Source organism: Dipteris shenzhenensis, chromosome 8 (genome assembly GCF_047967505.1).
Source record: "Dipteris shenzhenensis isolate YYH24624 ecotype China chromosome 8, Dip_SZ_1.0, whole genome shotgun sequence".
Lineage (NCBI taxonomy): Eukaryota > Viridiplantae > Streptophyta > Polypodiopsida > Gleicheniales > Dipteridaceae > Dipteris > Dipteris shenzhenensis.
In genome coordinates this window covers 1,648,399-1,675,311 of record NC_141603.1, presented here as the reverse complement: position 1 = coordinate 1,675,311, position 26,913 = coordinate 1,648,399, and the positions used below count along the sequence as shown (strand labels likewise).

Genomic DNA, 26,913 nt, shown 5'->3' with positions numbered 1-26,913 from the left:
TCCAGAGATCTCCTGGGTGACCTGTTAAGCAAGTATGAAGCTGCCTTACATGCTTCAACCCAATAGCATTCAGTAAGACCTGCATATCATAGCATGCTACCAATTTTGTCCAATAAAATATGATGTATGCCTTTTGCCAAGTCATCATGAGCATAATGATGAGGGGTGGTCGAATCCCTCCTGATACCATGAGTATCACATAGATGCTCAATAGCTTCTTTCCTGACTGATTTTCAACATTACCCAAGAAGCGCTGAAATGTACCATATACATCATGCTTCTGACAAATTGGATATACCCATATGTACTTTGTAGCAGCATCAATAAATGTCACAAAGTAAGAGGTGCCACCCAGTGAAATGGTAGGCATAGGCCCACAAACTACAATGACTGATTTTCATCATTACCCAAGAAGCGTTCAAATGTACTATATACATCATGCTTCTAACAAATTGGATATACCCATATGTACTTTGTAGCAGCATCAATAAATGTCACAAAGTAAGAGGCACCACCTAGTGAAACACTAGGCATAGGCCCACAAACTGCAATGTGAACCAACTGCAATGGCTCAACATACCTCTCACTGACCGTCTTCCTCTCAAAAGAGGATCCTGATTGCTGACCATCATGACAATCATGACATAAAATCTGAGATACATCCATAACAGGAATGTATCTCAATGCTGTAAGGGCTTCGATACATGCAGTAGACATATGTCCAAGTCTAGCATGCCATAAACTAACGAATGGCTGCCCTTTAGAGAATCATAAGCATCCAATCTTGAACACTTGATACATGCAATGCATAGGAGAATCCAACCCGCAATCCCCTAGCCATAACCAAATTGCCTCTAGCAATCTTCCATGCATGATCACCCAGAGAGACACGATAACCTACCTCAACCAACTATCCAATACTGATCCTGCTCATAGCAAGTCCTGGTATATGTCTAACTCTCTGTAGAACAAGAATAAAGCCACTAGGCATAACAAGGTGGATATCCCCATAACCATAAACAATGATCACTGCCCACCATTAAACTGCTCCCCACAATACATTCCTGATATGCACTGAACCATGACCTATGAGGGGTCATATGACACGAAGTACATGGATCTAACATCCAATCACTGAGAATGGGTACATCAGTGGCCAAGAAGGAGGTGTCAAAGATGCCTTCATCACTGCTATTGTCAGTGAAAACCCTGGCATCTATGCCCTGAAGCTCAACCTGCTTCTTCTCCTTCCTATCATTCTTAACCTTGCTCTTCTTCTTGCATTTTCTCAACCATTTCCAGCAACTCTTTCACGTGGCCATACTTTCCATAGTAGAAACATCTAACACAAGTCCGAGAGCTAGACTTGCTCTTGGAATTCCCCCTTGAACATGACCTATTTCTAACAGTTGATCTGCCTCTGGAGCATATCATGGCTGTATTTCAGCCCATCAACAACTTGTAAGTTCAGCCCATCATGCTGTAACATAACACTATCATGGTCATACATCCAGCATATACGAGTATAGAACTCATATGCATGGCAGTCTACACCCTATACACCATCTTGTACCTATAAGTAGACTGACTTCGAGAGTAATAACTGGATGATAGAGCATGCCTGCTCATCCATGTCATCCCAATCACTCTGTTTAATGCTATTAGGCTTGACACCTTTGCATTTAATGGATTTATGCTACCTCTTCTGCACTAACACATGATAAATCTGCTCTTTCCAACTTTGATCCATCCAACCTCTCAATATCAAAGAGGGCACTACCAGCTGTCGATCGCCATATCTGTGGCACAATAGCTCACAACCAAAGAGCAGTATAGTGCAATAGGCAACCCAAATGACCAAAAAAATATAGTGATGTCCAGACCAATCAAGTCTCTAAATAAACTGGCTGATCCAAGGCTCAAAAGCACTCAGCCACATAAAGAGGCATAAACAAGAATATATGCACCCCATTAACCTGCCAATGTCTGGCAATCCAAGTAAGCAATGCACTGAACCAAATGAGCAATGCCTGCTTAACCAATGGCAATAGGAGCCCAACTCAACTATCCATAAACATTAGTGCGGCATTTATCAATGCAAATCCATAATGCATCGAAATCCATAGTCAAGTAAATCCCAATCACGGCTGACATGCATAGAACACCAAAACTAGATGGTGAACCAAATGAACATTCAATTAGAATGATTGCTACCAAGTGACATCATGAGAAATACTATGGGCATACATCAATTATCATGCAAGTCAATGAGCACAAACCAACTCAAACATGTATCCACTTTCATGCATAAAAGCATACCAAATGCCTATCATAAATTTGTTATAGTCTCCCCTATGAAAAGTCAGTATAAAACTGAAGGACCAAAGTTGTCCAAAAGATGTAAATCAGCCCAACGAATCAATGCAAAGTGACTATCAATGTCATTGAACTCAGCATCAAGACAACTGTCAAACCATAGCCTGGGTATAAAAGCACAACTGAGAGGTGACAAACGGAATGTGCCAAATAAGAAAGAGGTATTTCACCTCAAAAATGCTACCAAAGCTGTATTTTCTGCTCAATTGAGACCTTTCACAGCATGTGAGGAATGATGCATCCAAAATGTGTCAATTGACAACCAAAATGGCATCCAAATGGCATGTACCACTATAGCATTTGTGTATCCAACTTTTGAGCATAAGCATCCAAATAAGTGGCAATATCATGCATTTGATGTACCCTCATGACACCTGCAAGAAGTTATGCACGTACCAGTGTACTAGATAAGAGAGGGCCCAGCCCTGTGACGAGGGAGAGAATGCCTCGGGAGTGATTGTATAGCATAAGAATGAAGGGAATGCAAAAGAAAAATGGCACTGTACTTGTGCTGTCACTGTTTTTAAACAACAATATCTTTTGATCCAAAAGTTGGATCAACTTGCATCCAACAGCAAAGTTGTAGTGTTTTGAAGAATCTAAAATTCTCTAGAGGCAAATTTTGCACAGGTGAAAAGATATACAGTCTGCAAAATGGTTGTCTGCACATCGATCATCGTATTATCCCTATTTTGGACAGTAAATTAACTCTGTACTGTAAACTCGGATGACCGAGCTGTCAATAGAGAAAGTGTATCCCTTCCAAAGTTCTCGGAGAAAACATAGCCCTTCCAAAGTTCTCCGACTCCTCTATTAGGCACCGAGCCTAAATCCTTATGGATTTGTAATACTTCCTGTCGAAAATGCAGTCACTTGCTCTTGAGAGGGAGACATCTCTTGAAAGGAATAGTTTTGAGAACTATTCTCGCCCCGTCAGCCCTTAAGGAATCTACAACCATCTAAGGCCTCCTACCTTCAACAATAGTGATGTCAAATAGTGAATTACAATTACTTCAGAGACTCCAATGAGCATGCACCTAAGGCATCTAAACCATGACTTCTAAGGCGGCTTCTCAGCACTGAGCCCAAACGAACTACTACCTACAATGCACATCTTTGCATACAAACCGACATCGACCCTACAACGCCTCTACACAATAGCTTTAATTGAGGCATCGTCTATGACAACAGCACACTTGAGCGACCATCTCTCTACAATGTAATAGCCAACCGACCTCAACACTGCAAGCGGCTCTTTCATAGACTGAACGGAGACACATAGCTTCACGGAGTCCATCAAACTGTAGCAATGTTCCATAGGCACTTCATATGCATAAATAGTTTCACACACGCCATAACACACTGCTCCAACAATGAAATCTCAGCACCTGCAAGTGTCTCCAACATCGGACTCTTAACCAAAGCTGCATGCAAGATGAATTTCTGCTCCTCTAACATATATGCAGCAGCTCTTGGCTCCTCCATCAACATAGCAAGGCAAAGAGGCTCTGCAATGACCTACAATCCCTATGACTCAACTTCCACTTCGGCAAAGACTCAGTCAACCGATGCCATACCCAGCAAACTACACATGCCAGAGCACCACTCCATTAACATAGTGCCGGCCAGTAATGTCCAGCTCAATGATGACCAACTCCAAGGTGTGTCCAAATGCCTTCAATGACTTCAACACCATGAACGTTGACCACAAGCATAGCAATGAGAAAATGGTGACTCGGTAAACGCCTATCGGTTCTCTCGGTTCTTCCTAAAGCTCCCACCGGGCTGCTACTCCTCTCTGACCTTGCTGGCCACACTCACCAAGCTCTCACCATGCTCTCACCAAGCTCTCCTTGGCTCTGGTACCAGTTGTGGGGGAAGAGGGAGCACTCATGAAGGGATAAGAGACACCATATATGGTGGAGAAAAAGCTACTCTAGCTTATTCCTCTCTGGTATATATATGAGTATACATGGCCCTGTATAAGTGGGGCGGGCACACTGCCCTTTACCCCCAACAATATACATTCCTTTTGAAAGGTGTAATTCACATAGCTCTCTGTAACAATGTATATATGTGTTCAAAAAGTCAATTTTAGGATGCTCACACTATTTTATCATAGAATAGAAGTACCCCTAAGCATACTATGTCTTAGAATATTCAGCTTATATAGTAGAATGTACACACTAGCACTCTATAACAATGTATATATGTGTTCAAAACGTTAGTTTTAGAATGATCACACTATTCCATTATAGAATAAAATTACCCCTAAGCATACTAAGTCTTAGAATATTCACATTATATAGTAGAATATACACACTAACCTCTCTCAATTTGCAAATTCTGGGCACACTAGCATAGCATAATGACTAATCAAAATCATAGAATGTTCACACTATTCCATTACAGAATAGATTGTACACACTAAGCACACTAATTCTTAGGATGTTTAGACTATTTCATTACGGAATAGCATGTATACACTAAGTTTTATTAATATGAAAATCATAATAAAGTTACAAATTGAAAGTACAATCAAGTTCAAACTATACACTTTACCTTTTCAAAAAGGTATGATACACAAGAATTTGTAACACACACACACACACACACACACAAAGACATTCTTGAAAAGTTCACACTATTCTATTACAAAATACAATGTACACACTAAATATGTCAAGTCTTAGAATGTTCACACTATTCCATTATGGAGTACAATGTACACACTAAGTTATATGAATATACAAAATGAAAGCACAATAAAGTTTAAAATATACATAGTACGTTTCAAAAGATATAATACATAGTATGTTTAAAATATACACAGTATGTTTCAAACGATACATAGCACAATAAAGTTTAATATATACATAGTATGTTTCAAAAGATATAATACACAAAGCATACTAAAAGATATAATAAATAGGTTGTATTAATACATAAATTAAAAACACAATAAATTTTAAATTATGCACATTACCTTTGAAAAAGAAAAGACAAGTTCATTAGCATAAATTAATTTGGACAACATATAAAATAAATGTCTAGAAATTCCACAATATTTCATTATCACTGTCCTTCAAGATAGTCCCTAGCATACTAACCCTCCATCAAATTTTCTAATCATTGGAAGCACTAATCATTGGCGTCTACAATCTTTAAACACCATATGAAGTTGGCAGAAGCATACTACTATAGTTTAGGAAGTAGGTGAGCAGAGATCGATACCATGTGTTGTAGGACTAGGACATAGTTCTTGATCCTTGCAATTGGGGTGGTGTTGCATGTAATCCTCATCATCATTAGTACCCACAATATAGCCATGTTATATGTGTTAATCTCACAACCATGGCATGTAATATGGTGTTGCATGTAATCCTCATCAGTTATTTGTCTAGGAACCTCACCATTTTTAAGCTTGGATCTTTCTAAAAACAACTTCTCGGGATGTATCCCTTCAAGTTGGGTGGTTAGAGGGTGGTTGTTCCTTCCCATAACATGTAGATTTGAACTAGAGTGAATTCACAAGCATGATACCTATTGAGCTCGAGAGGTTAAGGAAATTCAAGTCCTGAACTTATTATTCAACGACTTGATGGGAATTATCCTGACTTTGAGTCTTGGCACTAGCCTTCAAGGTCTACATGTCTCTTAGGATAAACTCAATAAAATGTGTGCAAATTTTGAGCCAGGAACGTTAAAGGGCAATAGTCATATCATGTTTATTAGCAAGATTTTGGCCATCATTACTTTAAGACACTTAATGGGACTGCTATGATTAAAATCTCGGTGAATTACCATGCACTGACCTTAAGATGACATTCAAGACATCTGAGAAAAATGTTTAAGAACTTCATTAATAGGTCGTCATAATTAAACCTTACTCTTTGAGGAAGGTCAATTTATGGAATTCAACGATGTTACCTTCAACATTTCATGCAAAATTGAGTTGCAATAGACTAAGCTCACAAGGCTTTAGCTGGCCTCCTTCAAGCTCCTACTGCCAGCTACCAGGCAACTCTTAGGCACTACACAGCCACCAAGCCTCCATCAATGACCCCCTAACGAACACCATACTCTACAACACTAGCGCCTAGCAAATGCGACAACAATGATCGACCACAATGACACCCTGCTAAAGCCTCCAACAGTAGCTCCCGTCATTGCTCCAAGCTACAAGCCACCACCCACTCTGCAGCTCCCATTGCCTCTCATCAGCATAGACAAAGCCTCCAACAAAGCAGTCAGCAACTCTACACAGGGCGATTCAAGCAAACAGGCCATAACTCTAGCACACGGGCAGTCGCCGCCAAATAGCCAACGAATTGCCTCAGCCTACCTCCAAACGAAGAGCTCAGAAGAACAACTACCACGATCTTCTCTGCATCGACGATGTCTCGCAAAAATCCAAAGTTCTCCAATTCTCTGAGATACACAATAAAATGACATGTGGCACATTTGGAACCAAACCTACCTTAGCTACCATGTCACCTAACCACAGGGTGTAGCCTAGGCCAAGAAATAGCCACGTGGTAGATAGATTTGAACTCTAGTCAAGTTACAACCATGGTTAGGTTTAGGGTTAGTTATGCCACATCACTATGTGCCACCTAAGCACAATGCCATCCAAGCACAATTCTGCAAGCTGCATATGAACCCCTATGCCACATCATCAATAGCCCATTTTTTTCGAAAACTTCGACAAGCCGTAACTTCCAATCCAGAAAGAATTTGGACATGCTCGAAAAGGGAAAAGTGACCGCCTTTTTGACTCTACACGTTTGTCAAATCAAAATCATTGTTAGCAATTAGACACTGCCAATATTGAAAGAAATCAATTGGTAAGACCTTTGCAACAAATGAAAAAGCGACGCATGAATGCACAAGTGCATGAGATGACCATAGCACAGAAGATGGCATCCACACATAAAGCGTTAAGGCACATGGAAGAACAAAGCATCACACATCAAGCAAAGAAGAGAACGTCATCGACATCAAGCATTGAGAAGCAAAAACCTTGCCACCTTTATTGTAAATCAAACTTGACCACCTAAGAGTAGCTATGTAAGCACCCAGGGGAGGTATTGACATGTAAAAACTCACATCTGACCACCTTGCAGTAGCCAAAGGACCATTGCACCAAAGGGAGGTGTTGAGGGTTATGGTGCCATGAGCACATATTAGAGGCTAAGGTATGGTATAGGAATGTATTAGCATAGATGTGGAGATGTGGATTGAGGATATCCACAAGGAGAGATGTGGATCAGAGGATCCCACATGTGTTGACTATTCTAAAGGCTCTCTCTATATAAGAAGCCTATCATGTATTGTTAAATACACATTGCAAGAGATATAGATTTGCTATCTCCCTCTCATGTCTTATTCAGTGTGCTTTGAGCCTCCTTAGTTCTTTCGCTAATCTTGTGTGCACTAGGCTAGTACAATCCGCACTTCGACAGGTGTCGATGCATAGATCGTTGTAAGCTTTGTGTGGAGCTGGGTTAAGCCTTTGGGCCGTAGGAGGACCTATTATTGCTATTAGTCCGTCAGTCCATCTCGCTGGCAGATAGCAATAGGCTGGAAGCCTTAGTTGTTGAGTGCCGGCCAGTGGAGGAGCTTGGTTATGGCACTGGAGGTGCATTTGGTAGTTGTCCGCGTGACCAGCTTGCCTTACATGAGCTGCCCACTACTGTCGGTACGTGAAGGAAGGCACTGTAGATCGTGAATGTCATAGGGTGTCTCAAAGGAGTCAACGGAGAGCGTAGCCAGGTTGGATGGCTTGTAGCGGGCTGGCGATGGAGGCTGTCGGGCTTGTTGGTTGTGGGCAGAAGCTTGTGGTTTAGAGGCCGTAGTCTAGTGCAAGAGGAGCGTTTGCTTGCTTGTAGAGATGCAGGCGATGGAGCTTGTGGAGCCACCGTCGACTGGCAAGGTGCTGTAGAAGGCCGTAGCTCATAGATGAGGGGCTTCCAAGAGATCATTACATGTGTAGGCTTTGCTATGAGAGCATCTGCTAAGTTGCGCCTTTAGCCCCCACCAAAACAGCTGCTCCTCCAACCGCCACTAGTTGTAGAGGGCTGGAGACTTGTATTGGAAAGCCACCAGTGCTGGTGGAAGAGGTCGTTGGAGCCACCTTACTACAGACGGTCGTTGGCAGAAGGCTCATTTTCTTTTGATGGGAGCATGTAGAAGCCGTGTCCTAAGCTGAAAGGTAGGCTGAAAGCGGTCTATCGAGATGAAGAGGCTATGGGCGTCGCTGAAGCCCTTGGTTCAGACTGTGTGTTGGTCAGCTGTCCCAGTGAAGCTTGTGAGATATTTTGCGGGTCGATTGTGGCTGGAGCGCCAAGCCGTCTTTGCTGCCTTGCACCAATCACAGCGGGAGAGTCGTCTTTGGCCCTTGTAGTACTAGAGTAGTCGATTGCTTACTACTATAGTAGAGGCGGTGGATGCATCTAGGGTTGCCTCTGAGGGCTCTTTGCTTGAGTCTTCTTTAGTTGAAGCTTTTTCGATAGGGGACTCTCAAACTCTTTGAAATTTTGAAAAACTCTTGAACTCTCAAAAAGCTCTCAAAGCATCTCTCTCTCTCTCTCTCTCTCTCTCTCTCTCTCTCTCTCTCTCTCTCTCTCATAGGAATAGATCTCTCAAGAAGCCCTCTTTCTATCAAATGAAGATCACACTCAAAGAACTCTCTCTTTCTTTCTCTCAAACTCGGAGTAGATCTATGAACGGAAATGGACGGAAATCTCTTCCAAATGAACGGAAATTCTCTATCACTCTACGAAAGTGAATGGAACACTCAATCTCTCGATCTCTCAATCAATCACACTCTCACACAAGAAGGATGGTGACTCAGGGGAAGGAAAAACCATGCTCTGACACCATGACAAAATATGAAGAGGGGAGAGGAGAAGAGTGGAGATGAGGAGAGAGGTCACTGCTAGAGAGCACACCACAAATGACTAATTATACACTAGATTTAGTTGAAAATGTAGAATATATACAAACCCTTTTAGGGTTAGGGTATCTAACCCTTTCCTTAATAGCACTCTATTGGTTAGTGCTATGCACAATATTATCACATGATGATGTTGAGCATGATTTCTCAACACAATGTGCATGATAATTGACATGATGAATTCAATCTTGTTTGCTGTATATCTTCTAATGAACAAACATATTTTTAAAACAAGGCGGGGATCCCACTTAGGCCCTGCAATATGCAATTCCACACAAACTGCAGAACAAGCAAACAAATAGCCGAGGAATCGAAATGAACAGAGCAATGCCTTCTGCGGTGCTTTCTGAAGATAAGGAGAATGCACGTAAAAGCAAGAGGGATGAAAGAAATCTAGCCAAAACAAAGGCAAACAAATAATCAAAAGGAAAAATTCTCTGCCTAGGATGCAAAAAGACGGAGAAAGATAATGTTCAAGCAGTAACAATCGATGGATAAAGCAACAGAAAAGCTTACGGATCGATTGAAGGAATGTTGCATTGAGAGGGTCGACGGAGATCCAATGACGGACGAAAACCCTAACGACAGAGATCCAAATTGATGGGAACTAAGAACTAAGGTGATCTAGATAGCCCTTCGTCTTTCATCTTCTCGACAGCTTCCAGGTCCATTTGTGCATTGTGGGTTGTCAAAACCATGGTATAAGTCCCTCCTTGCAAGCATCTCCATAGTGGCAAAGCCACTTCCTTTGTTGTTTCGTTACTACAACAATCGTGTCTTTAGTCCACCACTTGATTAGGAACAATAGTACATCATTGATCGAAGTTTTCTTCAGTGCTTCTATAGCCTCTCCTCACAACTTTGACAATGCTTCAAACTCTCTCGATCCATCTCGCCAAACACCATGCAATCAGTAGCTATAGAACATCAACCACGACTACAAGCATGCATAAATAATCAAGCTATGTCTATTCCTTTTATATGCACAATCTATAGTTCTCTCTTCTAATTGGAAGAAATGACTCCCAACCCGAATTTGTTTGCACGAAATACTCAAACGCATAACGGAATTTCAAAATTCCATTGTAGATTGATTGACAGAGAAAACAGTGCAAAACATTGCCTTGGAGTTGCAGACAAATGGAGAAGCCTACTAATGCTTGCAAACTTGTGATTACAAATCAACTTGGTTGCAGACTACTTCAAGAAGTAGCTAGAGGAAAATTTGCCTTGCTCTTGAAGATGCTTCTGCGGTTGATCAATTGTTGCGAGCCTCCGAATACACATATTCGGTTGCTTTGAGCCACAGGGATTATTATTGTAGAGACCTATGATTCAGTCATAGCCTTAACTTCAATGTGGAGAATGTCGTTTGTGTTTTGAACACCAAATTCAAAGCGACGGAATGGCAAAAACTCTAGAGTCCACATCATTCCTCTCCTTAAGCACAGGTGCTTGGGCGTTCTTCCTTTCTCATCGCAACCCGAATTGAGGAGATTTAGATAGACGAGCGTTCAAAAGGAATATCTTGACTATAAGTCTCTTTCGGAACTAGCTGTTTAATTTTCGACTTTCCCTTCGTCTCTCTTGCCCTTCTTTCTCTCAAAATTGAAGAAGCACCTTTCAAATCTGTGCCTCAATTCGCTCGATCACTTTTGATCTTTGATTTGAGCTGCTGTTGCATCACTAGTGTTTCCGTTAAATGCAAGAATGAGGGAGTTCACGGGAAAGGTTATGTAGGAAACTTGCTACTATAGGAAGTTCTTCTTGAGGAAAGTTGATGTAAACTCTAATAGGAAAGTTCCTCGATAAGAAAGTTGCTAGATAAGAAAAGCTCCTATATTGAAAACACCACTAACCACCCGACTAACCTTTTACCAACTCGAGGGATTCCACTAACTAGTCAAACTTGACCAATACCAAAGGAATCTCCTCTCCATTTTCCCAACCCAAGCCCAAAAAGTCCACCCTTTTCCTAAGACCCTTGCACGGCCAAAAACATCCATTTGAAATTGTAACATAGGTAAAAGGTTGACCAAACTGTTTTGAATAGACCACATGGCTTAATGAGGTTTGAGAATCTAAAAAAGAAACGTTTAGTAAGTAAAAAAGGTTTTAACCCTCCACTGTGCTAACAAACTAAACGAGATGCAAGATTATCTTTTTCATGGTAGACAGCCCGAGAGGACAGGAGACGAGCATGCAAAAGATTTAGACGCAAATATTGAGGAAGGATGCTTCCAGTAGCAAGAAAACCACGAGAACAGGAAAAGCAACCGCAGCTGACTTCGACATGGAGCACCTGTGGAATTAGCACATCACGTGAAAGTTTTCTGCATTTCGGGCAGTGCTAACAAAGGGCTAGCGTTGGACAGCCTTAACAAATTTCACGTCGTACGATCAATGGCTGCTGTATCATCTTCTGGGTCGATGGCTTCCGCAGCATCTGCTGCTGTGGATGATCTCCAGCAATCGCAGCGTGCTCAGCTCATCAAATCCAGCAAGCTCTACCAATCTGTCCCTCTAGACAAGGCAAGCCGATCCCTACCGTGAGCTTTGACTTGCTCTCTCCTTTCTCTTATGTAACCATTACGCGTCGTGCTTCTATTGTAATTTCAGGTCCCCTTGATATATTCGGCCGCTTACAATATCGCTTTCATGGGCCTCGAAAAACTGTAAGCTATCCCGTCGTCTTTATTATCGTAAACACGGGTTTTTTCACTGGGGCTGGTTTGTATGCATAGACATAGCCAACGTGTTGGCGTGTCGTGTAGACTTCATGAGGTTACTTTATTTTCAGGCATCCATTTGACTCATCGAAATGGGGCCGCGTTAGGGATCTCCTTGTGAAGAATGCCGGCTTGGATCCGAAGAAAATTACCGAGCCTAATGAGGCTACTGAACACGACCTTCTTGTGGTATTCAAACTTCTGTTTTAAATCTAATCAACAAAATTTCGAGTGAAGTTTGAAGAAGCCCATAAGAACAAGGCGGAGTCTTCTATGGAAAGTATTTACGTGACATGCATATCAGTCGGGGATGGAACTAATTTTCTTTTCTGATCGAGTTACTACATTTTTCCCTTTAGCTTTTGTATGGTGGCAAACGTCATTGAAAAATCTACACGTGTGAGTCATCAAAAATTTGTTGGCCTGCCCCGTCCAATGGAAGGTCTTAGTAATGAAATCAGCCTCCAAGAAACGAAATTCATGTTTTTTTTAATGTTCTTTTGGTTGTAATTTTTGTCGTACAAGTACTATCTTTAACCTATTAACCACGGACACCAAAAAAAAAAAGAGCGGACACTTGGTAGCTTGGAGGAGAAGACCCTTCCACGTGTCACAAAGAAGGAGCTCTTGGATGGAGGCTTGGAGGGGGGAGGAGGTGGAAAGACAAGAGGCAGGCTTTGGGGAGGAGGTGGAAAGACAAGAGGCAGCTTTAGGGGCAGGAGGAGATAGAAGGTCAATGGAATGGAGGAGATGGAAGGACACCTTCGGGAGGAAGGAGGAGATGGAAGGTCTCAAAGGAGGAGATGGAAGGTCACCTTCGGGAGGAAGGAGGAGATGGAAGGTTAATGGAATGAAAGAAGGAGACGGAAGGTCTCAGAGCCATGGGTTAAGACTTAGCCAAAATTTCAAAATCCAATTCAAGTATGCAAGGTGAATTGATTAGCAACTTAAGAATCAAAGATCCACCTTCAGATGGGAGTGGTTGAGGATGGTCATGCATCTTTGCCCGTGCAAAGCACAGGTTCAGTACTCGTAATTTACTTTTTTACTCCCTTCTCTCTCTCTCAAGCTTCCCCACTTCCACCTCCACGTCCGCATCATCTCCCGTGATACATCCAGGTTCTTGGAAATTCCTCCACCAACCTTTTGGGCAGGCCTTATGAATGACAAAAGTCATTCAACTTGTTTCTCTTTGTGTGACTAGCATCGAGATTAGATACCCTTTTGTTGAGTTTTGCTACAATTTCTCTTTGTGTGACCTGCATTTGGTTTTTGGGTGCACAGATTAGATACCCTTTTGTTTAGTTCTGCTACGAAAGTCATTCAACTTGTTTCTCTTTGTGTGACCTGCATCTGGTTTTTGGGGGCACGGATTGGATACCCTTTTGTTTAGAAGCCTAACATGACTACTAATAGTTAGTAACATCGCAATTTGCTACGGATTATAGGCAGTCGCCATCTCTAGCAAAGCGACATGCAGCGATTGGAATCTTTCTCAATTTTGTAAATATGCTTGGATGGCTTAGTTTCCAATGCGGAATTTGCGTTCTATGCACATTTCGATTTTCTTTTCTTCTTTCTTGAAATGGATTTCTATCAAGGAAACATACAAGGGCTTCATTGGTTTACATGGACGACGCTTGGCCACTTTGCTTTATAACTTATAGGACTAGCTTGAGGGCCCACATAGAGGCCTTGCTTTCCACTACTCCAAAGGTCCTATCATGATAGGAGCCCCTACATTGGACTAGATAGTGAGCACGAAACCCAAGGAATTGCTATTGACTTGGCTACCAAAGGAACTAAAAGCAAAACTTCCTATGCATTGAGATTGCACGAGGCCCCCAGGCCTGATTTTACTTCATGCGTGAGGTGCATCGAGAGCAGAACTGAAATTTTTTTTCCCTTAGAGAAAAGGGACTTCCATCAATGCTTGAAAAACCCAGCCATACAAATCAACAAAACCTAAAGGTGTTGACCCTTGAAAAACAAGACAGAACCTGGTTGTCAGAAAGAAACTACCATGTTTCCAAAGAACCCAGCTCACAGCTTAGGGAATCTTTGGAACAGGGGAAAAATCCATTTGTTGGAGTGCTACCACTGGCCACCCGTACGGGGAGTATTTAGCCCTTGCTGGAGCAAGAACTTCCAGTGCTCAGAGCCAGGGTTAAGTCCGTGTATCACCAACTTGCCCAGGCTCTCCTATGCATGTCTAGTCGATGATGCCAAGGCGTCCCTGGGCTTACGATAGAATCGCCATGTGCTACGCCACTTTGGCTCTAGTGTTTCGTGTGCCATCCGATCCTACCCATAAGTTGTGCACCAATGCAACCCTGTGAAAGCACCAACAGAAAGCTATGTACGAGACTGTGGCAAGGACGATTTGATTGGCCACCAAGGCACTGCCTGCTAGGGAGAGTTTGTCAAGCTCTAGTAAAGAAGCTTGCGCTGCACACTTTCTAGTACTGGGGCAATCTGCTACTTTGCTAATACATTCATGCCCACCTGGAACCCCAGGTATATCATTGTCAACCCACATAGAATTCATCTAAAACCAAGGGCATCCCCTAGTCTCGAACATCCTGGACCTCCTCGATCACTATAAGAAAGCCAACTGATTTTGTCCAGTTGATCCTAGCCCCGGAGGCCTCGCAATATGTGCAAAGAGCCTTCCTGACCACCTCCAAGCTCTCTGTAGAAATATAAAGTGCCGTGTCATCCGCGAACTATGAATCTAGCAACAACTCCTCTTGCCAGATTAGGAGACTCATCCCTATGAGGGTTGCGGCATGAGAGGGCAAAAAATATCCTAAGCACCTTCGCGACAAAGAGGAAGAGAAAGGGGACGAGGGGGCAGTCCTACTGAACTAAGTAGGAGAGAAAGAAGGCTTTGCTTGTATGGGCACCAATAAGCATCTGATTGGAGCTCCTTGCATGCAAAGTCGAGACCCCTCTAATCCGCTGTCTGTCTGGAAAGCCCAATCTTTGTATGGTGCCCTCCAGGAAAGACCACTCCACCCTATTGTAAGCCTTCCTCAAAATCCAAGAGGATAGCGAGAGGCTAGGACTCCTCTCGGGCCCAATCCAGTGCCTCCCAAAAGGTGAAGATTTTGCATTCCTGAACAAACCCTGTTTGTGTGTCATGAATGATATCTACTAGATGAGGCTGCAACCGCAAACTCAAGACCTCGGCCAAGATCTTGTACGCGTTGTCCAGTAGAGTAATCGGTCTCGATTGTCGTAGATCCGCCCTCTCACCCTCCTTCAGGATCAAACAAATCCACCCACGACTCAGAGGCAGCAGGAGAGAGACTAAATCAAAAAGCTCATGGAAAGCTAATTGAAAGGGGGCGTGAATGCGTTCCTAGAAGCACCTAAAGAAGGACGGTGTCAATTTGTCCTCTCCAAGGCACTTCTGCGGAGGGAGGGCCTTGAGGGCCTCTAGAAGCCTCCAAGTGTCCACTCACGCTTTGAGATACCACTGCCAGAATGTGGGTCTCTCGGGCTGCATGCACAAGGGGGACTCCTCCTCGGACTGAAACAAACTCCGATAGAAATCTATAGTAAGCTCTAGAATCTCCTGGGGGTTTGAGTGCATATGAATGCTCACATCTCTCAGTCTTTGTAACTATGTCCCTGCTGACCGAGGCTCCATGGTCTGGAAGAACTGTCTGGTCATCTAGAGAACTTTGCACGATTGATCTCCGTGTCTTGGAGGTTAAGCCCCAGGCACTCGTGTCGATTTGCAAGCCACTGCGAACCTAGGTCCTGCTCCCCGAGGCACTCGATGGAAACTAGGTCCTATCTCAATGCTCTATCAGACGCTTGAAGGAGGTGGTGGCAGTGAAGGGCCTGGGACTGGAGCTCCTCACTGCTACTCTGGATCGCATCTGCTGCACGCAGAACCCAACCTCCCTCCGGAACAGTCTTGGGCTGCTGTTGCCAAATCTCTATGACCGACTCTTGTACCTATTCTCTTGGAGTAGGACATCTGGAATGCGGATCCCTCTTTGGGGGAGTCCACGATGGGACTGCTCAAGGTGAAGAACGAGTGGTTGGACATCATGGTACTTGCCAAAGTTACACTGATTCACCCCCTATGCTTCGCTCAATCACCCACATAGAACTTGCCAGCCTCTCCACAAGTCCATCATGCTGGCGCTGTGAAGGAGAAGCGGAGGCTGCCTAGAAATCTGGAAAACTCCGCCTCTCGCCAATGCCCATAGATCATGAAAATAAACTGTTCCCACGTACTCCTCTCGGGTTTGAGAAGGACGCTCTGCCTTGCTTGTCCTCCCCAAACTCTTAAGTTTTTGAAGTCACCTCCAACAATCCAAGAGTCCACATCTAGGAGCTTCTCAATCAGCTGCCTCTAGAACATGGGGCGTTGCTTTAACATTCAAAATGCCTATCTTGGAGTCGCCTGAACGTAGATCCATCCAAGCTGCCCTCCCTACGATTAGCTCCCCTTGATCGTAAACCTCTACTGCCACCGCCTGCAAAATTGAAATGCAACAATTTGTTTATTGGATCCTAACCCATGAGGCCAAATAAGTCACTTGGGCTTCCCATGCCGCCTCTATGCTCTCCTTGGTTCCTTCATGTAGAGAGTTGTGTCATCTGCAAACTCTGAATCCAAAAGCTCCTCCTCTTGACGGGTCGGCAGCCGCATCCCCATGAGGCCTACAGCCTGGGAGCATAGAAAGTAGCCCAAAGCCTTTGCTAAAAAAAGAAGAGGAAGGGAGCAAGGGGACATCCCCGATTAATTGAGCAAGAAGAGCAAAGTCCTCTCTCATGTGACCACCTACGAGCACCTAGCTGGCACTTCTTGCATACATAGCCGAGACCCCTCGAATCCAACTGTCCGAAAAGCCCGATCTTTGCATATTTCCCTCCAAAAAAGACCACTTCACCCTTTCATAAGCCTTCTTGAAGTCTAGGAGAAGGATTATGATAGACTAAGACTCCATCCATGCCCAATCCATGGCCTCCTTAAGGGTGAAGATTTTATTCAAGATACGGCGTTCCTAAACACACCTATGTACATGTTGTGGATGATATTAGTGAAGTGAGGCCTCAACCACAAGCTCAACAACTTGGCTAAGACCTTGTAAGCAATGTCCAACAAGGTGACTGGTCTCCACTGTCAAATGTTTGACCTCCCCCCCCCCTTTGGAATCAAACAATATGGCCTAGACTCTGGGATTGAGAAAGAACTCGAGTCAAAAATCTCTTGAAAGGCAACGGAAGTGGGGTGAGGATGTGCTCCTAGAAACACATAAATAAAGACAATGTTAAACCATTCTTCTCTTGAGGGCTTGCTTCTATAGCCCCTCATCAATGACCAGTGCCTCCCTGGGGGATCACTCATAAGCATGTAACATAGCACGTTAGAGTATGAAGGGGTATTTTGTAATAGGGTGACTTACATTCCATGTACATGCATGAGGGGATCTATAAAATAGCAACTTAGTGTAATCTATTTGTGCATATTTATGGAGGGGTGTCAAGATTTTAAGATTGAAAAATGTATACATGCAAGCATGTGTTAATCAATCACATGAGGGTATTTTTAATACATGCTATATGGGATTTAAAAAGAGTGAATCCCTTGGGGGTGTCTCCAACCATTTGCATATCACCTAAGCCCATACTGCCTCGTAGGCTCAATAACTTGGGGAGGCTTCTACTTGAAATGTAACAAATTTCGATAAAAAGTCTATGGTCATCTCTAGAATCTCCTATGGTTTGAATGCATTTTCTTGGTTGCATCCCTTATATGCTAGAGTTGAATCCTTGGTGATCATGATTCTGTGGTCTAGAAGAATGGTTTGTTCAACCTCTCTCCCTACTATAACCATTGAGCTTGGAAAGAGCAATAAGAGAACTAAGCTCATTTGACCTCCATGTCTTGGAGTTCAGCCCTATCAAGCTGTATCCTACTCTCTAAGACACTCTATGGATGCCAAGTCCCATCTCAAAGCTCTCTCAGAATTCCCTGGAGAGTGCCTTGGTGAAGAGCCTAGGACTGGAGCTCCTTGCTAGTCCCTTGATTGTGTCTTCTGCACATGCAGGCCCACCCACTCTCAAGGGGACTCCACATCTCAAGCACTAGCTACTGCACCTCCTCCTCTTAGAGTAAAGCATTGGGGATACAGACCCCCTGCCATGATGGGGTTTCTCTAATTGAAGCAAATTGGGAGTGATCTAACATCATTGTACTTGCCAAAATACCTACAAATTTTCCACTTTCAATCACTCAATATCTCACATAAAGCCTATCAAGATGCTCTAGAAGGCCGTGACGCCTCCACTATGCCAAAGGAGAAAAGAAGGCTGCCAGGAAGTTCTGCCTCTCTCCATGGGTCATGGCTGTTGATCATGAATATTAATTGCTCTCATGTCCTCCTCTCAGCCACCGTGGATATCACTAAGAAGAAAGCTCCTCCCATCTTGTCCTTGATACACACCAAGATTTTGAAGTTGCCTCCAACAACCTAGGAATCAACATCTATGAGGCTCTCACTAAGTTAGCTTCAGAAATTCAGGTGTTGCTTTTTGTAGGAAGAGGCATACACGTTCAAGATTCCAATCCTAAAATCCCCATCCAAAGACCCATGCAAACTTCCCACCCTTGAGAAGCTTCCTCTAGTCAAGTACATTGGGTGCCATTTTCTGAGAAACAAAGATCTAGACCACTCCACTTTTGCCTACTATGGGGGACCAAACCTCTGGGCCCCTCCCCAAAAGAAGGTAGTGGAAGAATCTGATATTATATGATGAAAACATATGCTCTTAAATCAAAGTAAAATCCACTACCCATCCCACCACAACCCTCTACAATTGTCGGTGAAATGTTAACTATTGTGGTTCCCAACATGCATGATCATTGGAAGCCATGCACATTCCAACTCACTATGGTCTAACTCATGGGGAGGGGTGGTGGTGAACGAGACCCTCCATAAAACCTTGGATCTTTACTTCAAGGGGGGTTTGGAAGGGGAGTAGTTAGAGATTTCTTTTAGACTACAGGCCCAGACATCCGAGGGAGGGCACAAGAGATTGAGGAGGTGAGATGGCACTAGTGCAGCTAGCCCGGAGGATGTGGGACATGTGGCCACGAACTTTTATAGATTGTTGCTTGGCACTAATTCACAACCTCATGGATACTTGGTAGCCAAGGAGGAGGTTTGAAGGAGTGTAAGGAGAGTTCTCTTAGAGGAGGTGAGTACTGGTCTTATGAGGCCTTTCACTACCAATGAACTCGAGAGAGCAATTATACCTCTGCTCAAAGGCAAGCATTTAGGGGAGGAAGTTTTACTGCCAATCCTTTCTCAGTCTCATTGTCTGAAGCTTATGAGCTCAGGCATTCTTACAGCTTTTCAGGATGTCATGGAGACCAGGGATACATCAGATCGACTTTCAGAGGGGTTGATTTACCTTCTTCTTAAGGGTAGCAGAGACAGGCTTGCGATTTCACAGTGGAGATGCATTACCTTGCTTGGATTTGCTTACAAGATTCTAGCCAAGGCCATCAGCCTGATATTTTCCCCTTTCTTAACAAGAATCATTCAGCCCACTAGACAGGCTATGTATTGGGAGCATTTTAGATAACATCGTTACTTTTTGGGAGGCCAACTGTGCCAGGAGGATTTGTTGGTTTTGCTTCTTGATTTAGATGAGGCCCATGATATGATAGATTGGGATTCTCTTGGTGGGACTCTGGATAGGATGGCCTTCCCGAGATAGTGATAGTAGGGGTGTCAGCACTCTACTGCTCAGCTCTTTGGATAGGATGGCCTTCCCAATTAGTGGATAGGAGGGGACTCTGGATAGGATGGCCTTCCGAAGATAAGTGGATAGTAGGGTTGTCAACACTCTACTCCTCATCACTCTAGATAGGATGGCCTTCCCAAGATAGTGGATAGTAGGGGTGTCGACACTCTACTCCTCAGCACATAGTCAAGCTTTAGTCAGAGGAGTCCAAGGGGACAGATTTCATATAGCCAGATTAGTAAGACAGGGATGCCCCTTGGTCCTTCTACTTTTGCTATTTATTGCAGAGGCTATGAGTAGTTTTTTGAGTGATAGAGGCATGGGTGTTCGTGGCATCGGGATGCCCATTGCAGCTTTTGAGGAGCTTCTTGATGCATAATTTATAGATGATACGACAATGTTTTGATGGAGGAGAAGACAACTTCATGGTCAAAATGGAGGACTTTGGAGGATGTACACCTCAGAGAGTTAGGATAGTGCTCATTATAAGAGGGGGTGGTAAATTGATTCAGATTCATGCACAACACAGGAGGCGGCTTCAAGGTTTTGGGTTTGGGATTATTAAAGGAGGTAGATGTCCCCTCGCACTAAAGCTGGATTTTAAATGACTCTGTAGGAGTGATTCCTGTTGTAAAAATTTTTAATTCCTCTCAAAGCATTTAGAAAAAAGAGTCTCCTATTCTCCTTCAAACATATGATTTTACTACGCTTTACACAAAGATCGAGCTGGAAGACTTTGAAGGTTAGAATCAAAAAGTTAGTGGCTGAAGTTTTCAAGCTGAGATTTGTCAAAGATAGATGCGAATTGCTAAAAGTTGAGAAAACAGCCTTATGTTTTGACTTTTTGTGGCTAAATAACAAAGATCATGACATCGATTCTAAAAAGAAAAGATACACAAAGTGTTGAAGATGTTTGCTCTTGGATAGATTTTCTTTTAGATAATCTTTACATCACAGTAGGTGATTTTTTGTTTCAACAAATTATAGGAATCCCCATGGGCACTAATTGTGCTACCTTTTTAGCGAACTTTTATCTTTTCACTTATGAAATTGAGTTTATGCAACGTCTTATTTCTATCAATACCTGCCCTATCATTTTAAATAACCTTAGCCTAGTTAGGCGTTTTATACTGACTCTCAAGACTTTATGTACAAAGATGCTTGTGCTTTTGGAGAAGGAATCTATCCTCGTGACTCTTGTGAACTGAACTGCACTTCAAGAGGGGATTCTTGTGCTTTCTTAGATCGTAGACTTTCTCATTCTTCCGTAGGATTAGAGGTTGATATACATGATAAACGTGAACAACCTGAATATAGTGGTTTATAGATTATAAAAATGCCTCACATTGACTCAAACATTGTTTTTCTGATTTGGCAAAATATGGAGTCGTTTCTTCCCAATTACATAGATTTTCCTGCCTTTGTACAACTAAGGAGTCTTTCATCAGGAAAAATAATGAAAAAAGTATGCACAATCTTAGATATGAAGTCTTTCATCGATGGTGTATCGGCCTTAGGCATGTTTAGAATGATTGAACATAAGCTGAAAACAAAAAGCGGGGAGCTGAATAGCCCATTTTTCTTTTAGTTTCAAAAGAGAGTTTGATTGAGTATGCATGTGCTTTCTAAGTTAGGATTGTAGTTTTGCATCTTTGTAGGAAGCGGTACATAAGTGTAAGAGGTCCATTTAGTTTTTTATGTTTTAAATAAGAGTAAGAGAGAGAGAGAGAGAGAGAGAGAGAGATTTTATTCCTGTTTTTTGGAAGATTTTGTTTCTTGATTTTCTTGGTTATTTTTGCTTAGTCACCTTCTTCCTTTCTTCTTTATTTCTTGTTTTCTTTCTCTTTTGTTTATTTGACATATTTTAGTAAGCACTAGGTTTGCCCAAGAGACTCCGCGGGTCTTTAGAAACCCAGTATAGCTGCTTATGCTTGGGCACTGATGATGACGTAAGTGTTGCTCTGCTTGCTAAGTATGTCGTCCTTTTGTTTTTCAAAAAGTTGTTGTTACCTCTTTTTTCTTCTCTTTCGTTTTCTCTTTTATTTTCTCTGTAGATTTTCGGACTTTAGAACAACAAAAAATCTAAATTTGAATGATTGGATATATTCTAGTTACAAAGGTATATTATCCAGCTACATGTTCACAATGTGGCTTCGCAGAGGAGTCTTAGAGGGATTTCCTACTAGCACAGGAGGCTTGGACGAGTATGCACAGAGCTGCCATCCAGGGGGTTATCCTTGTAGTCTAATATTGTACCCTTCATTGGGGAGTTGTATTTTCCTTGGTGTCAATTTCAATAAGGAGTTTATTATTTTCTCTTGCGAAAGAAATCATGGCATGTCATTTGGATTTTGAAGACTTAAGTGAGTGTCTCGACTGTAGACTCTAAATAAAGTAGAAATTCCACATGGCACAAGACACTGCCAAACCACATCCATGAGATCTTGCCTAGTACCATTTGGTCTTGATTTCATGGAGATTTGAAATTTGTTAGATCTCTTTTCCTTTGTCAAATGCATTTGGTCTTAACACATGCATTTTATTTGGGTGTCAAGTTGCATACACTTGAAAACACAACCTTCTCATGCTTTCCCAAAAAGAAGAAAGGCATGCCTTGAATAAATTAGAATTGTTCAAGGGAGCTTGAATACCCCTAAAGTGTAGGAAGAGACTTAAACCAAGCAAGAGCAAGAACCTCGTTTGTTTATCCTTATCAATTTGCTCAAAATAAAAAATTCACAAGTCAAGTTCAAACTCAATGATAGACTCCTCCACCATGTCCATGAAAAGCGTAGTTAAGTAGAGGCACGGTTCGAGCTTAATGCCAACCTTGGCGAATGACATCAAACTCATCCGTGATAGAGTCTTGCAGAGAGGCTTCTTCAAGTTTTAGCCCAAATTCTAGATGTTGACGCATGGGATTCTCATGTCTAGCCCGTCATTTCTCTTCAAGAATTTCTTGGTTCTCACCCATGCTATTGTCTCCTTCAACACTATATTCTTTGATGCTATGGCACATCTCATTTGGGCCATTTCTCCTTGCCTTTCAATTAAGCTACATCACATTGCTGTGTGGGACTTTAGATTCATATCTCGAGACCCCTATCTTCATATGCCTAGATGGTTTTAACGTAAATCTCTATTTCTTTTAGTGAGGCTTTATATAGAATGTGTGGTCAATTTACCATAGACAAAAACGGCCATTTTCAAGCAAATGGATCGAAAACCCGCTAATTCGCTTATTTTACAAAGGTCTATTCGAGTAGTTTCTTGTTTGTAGTGGCCTGCGTCACAATGTCTGGGCAATTCCTGTGTCACAGGTAGGATAATTTCTTTGGCTCCAAACTAACATTGATCTGATGGAGCAAATTGACCTTACCGAGGAAGTTGAGTATGAAACTAGGTAAGCTGCATTGTCATAGTGACCAAGAATGGCAAGCTAGTATTGACTCCTCAACGTTGTTAGTTGTTGATGCCTGTTTCCCCTCTCCTTGTGTCTTTGCTCCTTCATGTATGGGTACAATTTCTACCACAAGACCTAGATCAAAGGGGCGACCTTGTAAACACTGCCTTCATTTGTAACCTGTGATGCCATTGTATAGCTTTTGAGTTATTTGGCACTTATTAACATAATATTCTAAGAGCATATCATCCAATTCATTGAAGTCTTCCTTGACATTTTCTTTGTCTATAGTAGTAGGGGACGACCCTAGAGGAGTCCCTTATTTAGATGACCATTTCCATATGAGTGCATATTTGTAGTCTAATCCAGGTGAATTCATCTTTCTAGTCTTAAGGGGAGTTTAACTAGGCGAGATTGTCTCAGCCAATAGGATGGTCACAAATGTGGCAAGATGGACATACTCCGTGGACTCCCCACCCTAGAACTCTAATTGATAGTAAATAGGCTTGGGACATTCTAGCTTTTAAAGAAGGTATGCTTGCTTCTATGCATTGTTTCAAGAATTTCACTTCAAGATTCTTGTTTGTGCACCTTTACAAGATCGGCAAGGATATTATCATGAGGAGAGGTGTCCCCTAGACCCAAAAATCCACAATTATAGGCAAAAGTTCTTACTAGCTTAGGAGGAGGCCATCATGTAGTTGATGACAAACTTAAAAAGATAAGGTAGGAAGATGCAGGGGCATGAATGTTGTAGGGGTATTGTTCAAGACAAATAGCACAACCAAACAGTCATAATGTCTGCTGTTAATGTGAAAAGCTGTTTCATGCTTATCGCCTTATTGCATTTGAATCTCGTGATACTTGAAAAGGAGATCAATCCCATGCTACAGCTGCTGAAGGCTGCTTAGTCTATGCAAAGACACATTTGTTTTTCTTTTCACAAGAAGTACTAGGAAATACAATGGGCTGTGGCTAGGCCAGATGTAACCTTTGTTGAGTAAATCCATGATCTTGTCCTTGGATTTCCTTCTACTCTATGGAAACTTTCCAGGTATGGGCATAGGGTTGCTCCAAGTGCTTTGTGGTGCCTAATTAAGGTCTCATTGACCACCAAAAGTGTAATGCAGGTTTGTGGCTTGTGGACGTACTTCTTAGCTTGTAATGTTGAGGCCAACAATGTTGAAGAAGCATCCTTGGTGCTTGTTATCTCTACAAGAGATTGTAGATTAACTAAGGATATGATGACTGTAAAGCTTATTGCTGGATCTTAGCTGTGGATACCTTGTTGTGGAAGAAATAATGTCTGTTGACTATAAAAATCAAAATACATGTATCAAATAAAAATTGGCATTTACCACTAGACAGCATTTCTCAAGAGCTTCCAAATGGTGTATAACAGGTTATGTTGTGGTTCCCACGTGTATGCCACATCAGAAGTTTAAGCCACATCATTAGGTGTGAGCCACAACAACCGTTGTCAGGGAGATCTTTGAAATGTTTGGTTATAGATCGTACGCACTTGGTTGAGCTAGTGGGATTGTTAACATATTCCTAGGTAGCTAGAGGTATAGTGTGTGTCTACTATGACAAGTTATTCAATGTGGCATTCCTATCTATCTCAACAATTTCCCTTGATATTTTTTCGGGATCCACCTGTACCAGGAGTCCCTTTGCTCTCTTGGTTGTCCTTCCTTCTTTTTTTTTCTTTTCTTGCAGAATTGCTATGTGCATTTTGGGAAAGAATGACAATGGATTAAATCCATAAATTTTCTCTTGTTCGTGCTTTTTATTTTATACGTATGTAATGAAGATAGTAGTTGTAGAGCTCGTCTTGCAGCTTTTTGGACTGTCTGAATACTTTTAATGTGCATCTAACCTCACCCTAAAGATTTTGGTTGTTGCTTTTAGGTTCATACAAGAGAATATTTGCAAAGCTTGAACTGGAGTGTTAATGTTGCTTTCATCATTGAGGTAATTTGCAATAGGAAAAGAGGTGAAGCTCTTGTGCATTGCTAAATGAATTTGGGAAAAGATAAGACACACACGTGTACGTCTTCGAAAAAAATAATTGTGTGCTTGCTACATTTGATGATTGATTGGTGTTGATGTATGCACATACACACGCATGTATGCACACAAGCAAGCATGGTGTGAGCTACACTTGTCAATTGATTGGTGATGATGTAAGAAAGGACATTGTGGCATGCACAATGTGCATGCTAAGTTGATGCTTTAGAGCATTACGCGAAATTATCAAGTCAAATTTGGAATTTGTTTTGGTCTGACCTTGTTTGGTAAGCATTGTGCTCTCTCATTGATTTTTGAGTGCATCCACATAAATTTATTTTTGCAAATGACACGCTTGCACACACAAAACCTTGTCTTTGTATTTTGTTCCCTTCCATACAGAAATAGTTAGCATCACTTGTGGCGGGCAAGATGCTGTTTGAATAGTTTTTTGTTGATTTATAATTTGTAAGTCATTAGGATGAAATTCGTGCGACAAAAGTTCCTATTTTAATTTGGTCTTTTCAAAGATATTGTTGAGGGTGTGCTCATTCATAAGTGTTGGTTTTAGTAGTGGGATGGTTGTTTTAGGATCTCGATCTTTGTGATTGATTACTAATCATGTCTTGGTGAGAATAGAGATGGATAGAGTCATTCAGGTGGTTTTTGTTCTAATAACATGTTGCTTGGGTGCATGGTGCCATCTGAAATTATTTGCCTCATTATAGTCGTTAGGGATAATTGTTGCCTAAGGTTAGAATTTTTTGTGATTTGGCAATGTAGAAAATGAAACCAGGCATTTTCAAATTTAAATGTTACTTAGAACAATAGACAGATCTTTTTCATCCTCCCAAAATTATCTTCTGATATGCCTTGTACTACTAAGGCATCCATTTTTTTCAAAAATCAGTGGTCATATTCTTTCATCGTGGGGTTCTACATTCTTGCAGTATAATGGCCATTTTTTCCTCACTCACAATAATTACTGTTGTAATTGTGCTAGACAATATCCAGCTAGACAACCGTTACTAGGCTGCATCTTGCAACATGGATACACTATGCTGTGATGTTGGCCGTCATCTCCTAGGTGGCTTCCTTTGTTAGGTAAAATGGATGCTGCTTAGGGAATGGGGTGACCTGTGTGATCTCCTACCACACCACCAAGTTCCCACCTACCAAATAGGCTTGGGAGTTTGCCTTTTGTCTCTACCTTGATCCAGGAGGTTTACACTTCCTCATAGAGGTTTGCTAACGTCTGTGGAAGGCCAAAGGATATCATGAGACCAAAAAACTGAAATCAACATGAGAGTACACCAGCCACAGGAAGAACTAGAGGTGTCTATCACACCTCCAATAAACTATGGATGAAACCAAGAACACAAGAAAAAACTCGTGTTGGGAGTAGTTATTGTCCTTTCCTCTAGTGGTTGCTCTCAGGCCAGCAGGTCTACATCCTGAGGAGTGTACTCCTTGAACCCCTGATAATGAGCCCCTAGGCTATACTTATAGGCTGATAATGAGCCCCTAGGCTATACTTATAGGCCAAGCCCCAACTATCTTTTGCTAAGAGCCTACACTTTAGCATGCATGAGTAAAGTGACTTAACTTTGTGGCCACATTTCACCAAGTATAGCTAAGCCATGCCACACCTTTAGTGGGCC

General features: G+C 42.2%; 1 protein-coding gene across 1 annotated transcript in view; it reads left to right on the top strand.

Moving 5' to 3' along the window:
• The first annotated feature begins 11,468 nt into the window (after nt 1-11,468).
• The window catches only part of LOC147898938 (histone deacetylase 2-like), a 35,189-nt gene continuing 19,744 nt past the window's right edge, over nt 11,469-26,913 (top strand). Inside the window, exons 1-4 of the mRNA XM_087378305.1 lie at nt 11,469-11,866; nt 11,954-12,009; nt 12,135-12,252; nt 25,154-25,216. Of these exons, the coding sequence (XP_087234431.1) occupies nt 11,738-11,866; nt 11,954-12,009; nt 12,135-12,252; nt 25,154-25,216 (366 nt within the window). The 5' untranslated portion in view covers nt 11,469-11,737. The remainder of the gene's footprint in view (nt 11,867-11,953; nt 12,010-12,134; nt 12,253-25,153; nt 25,217-26,913) is intronic.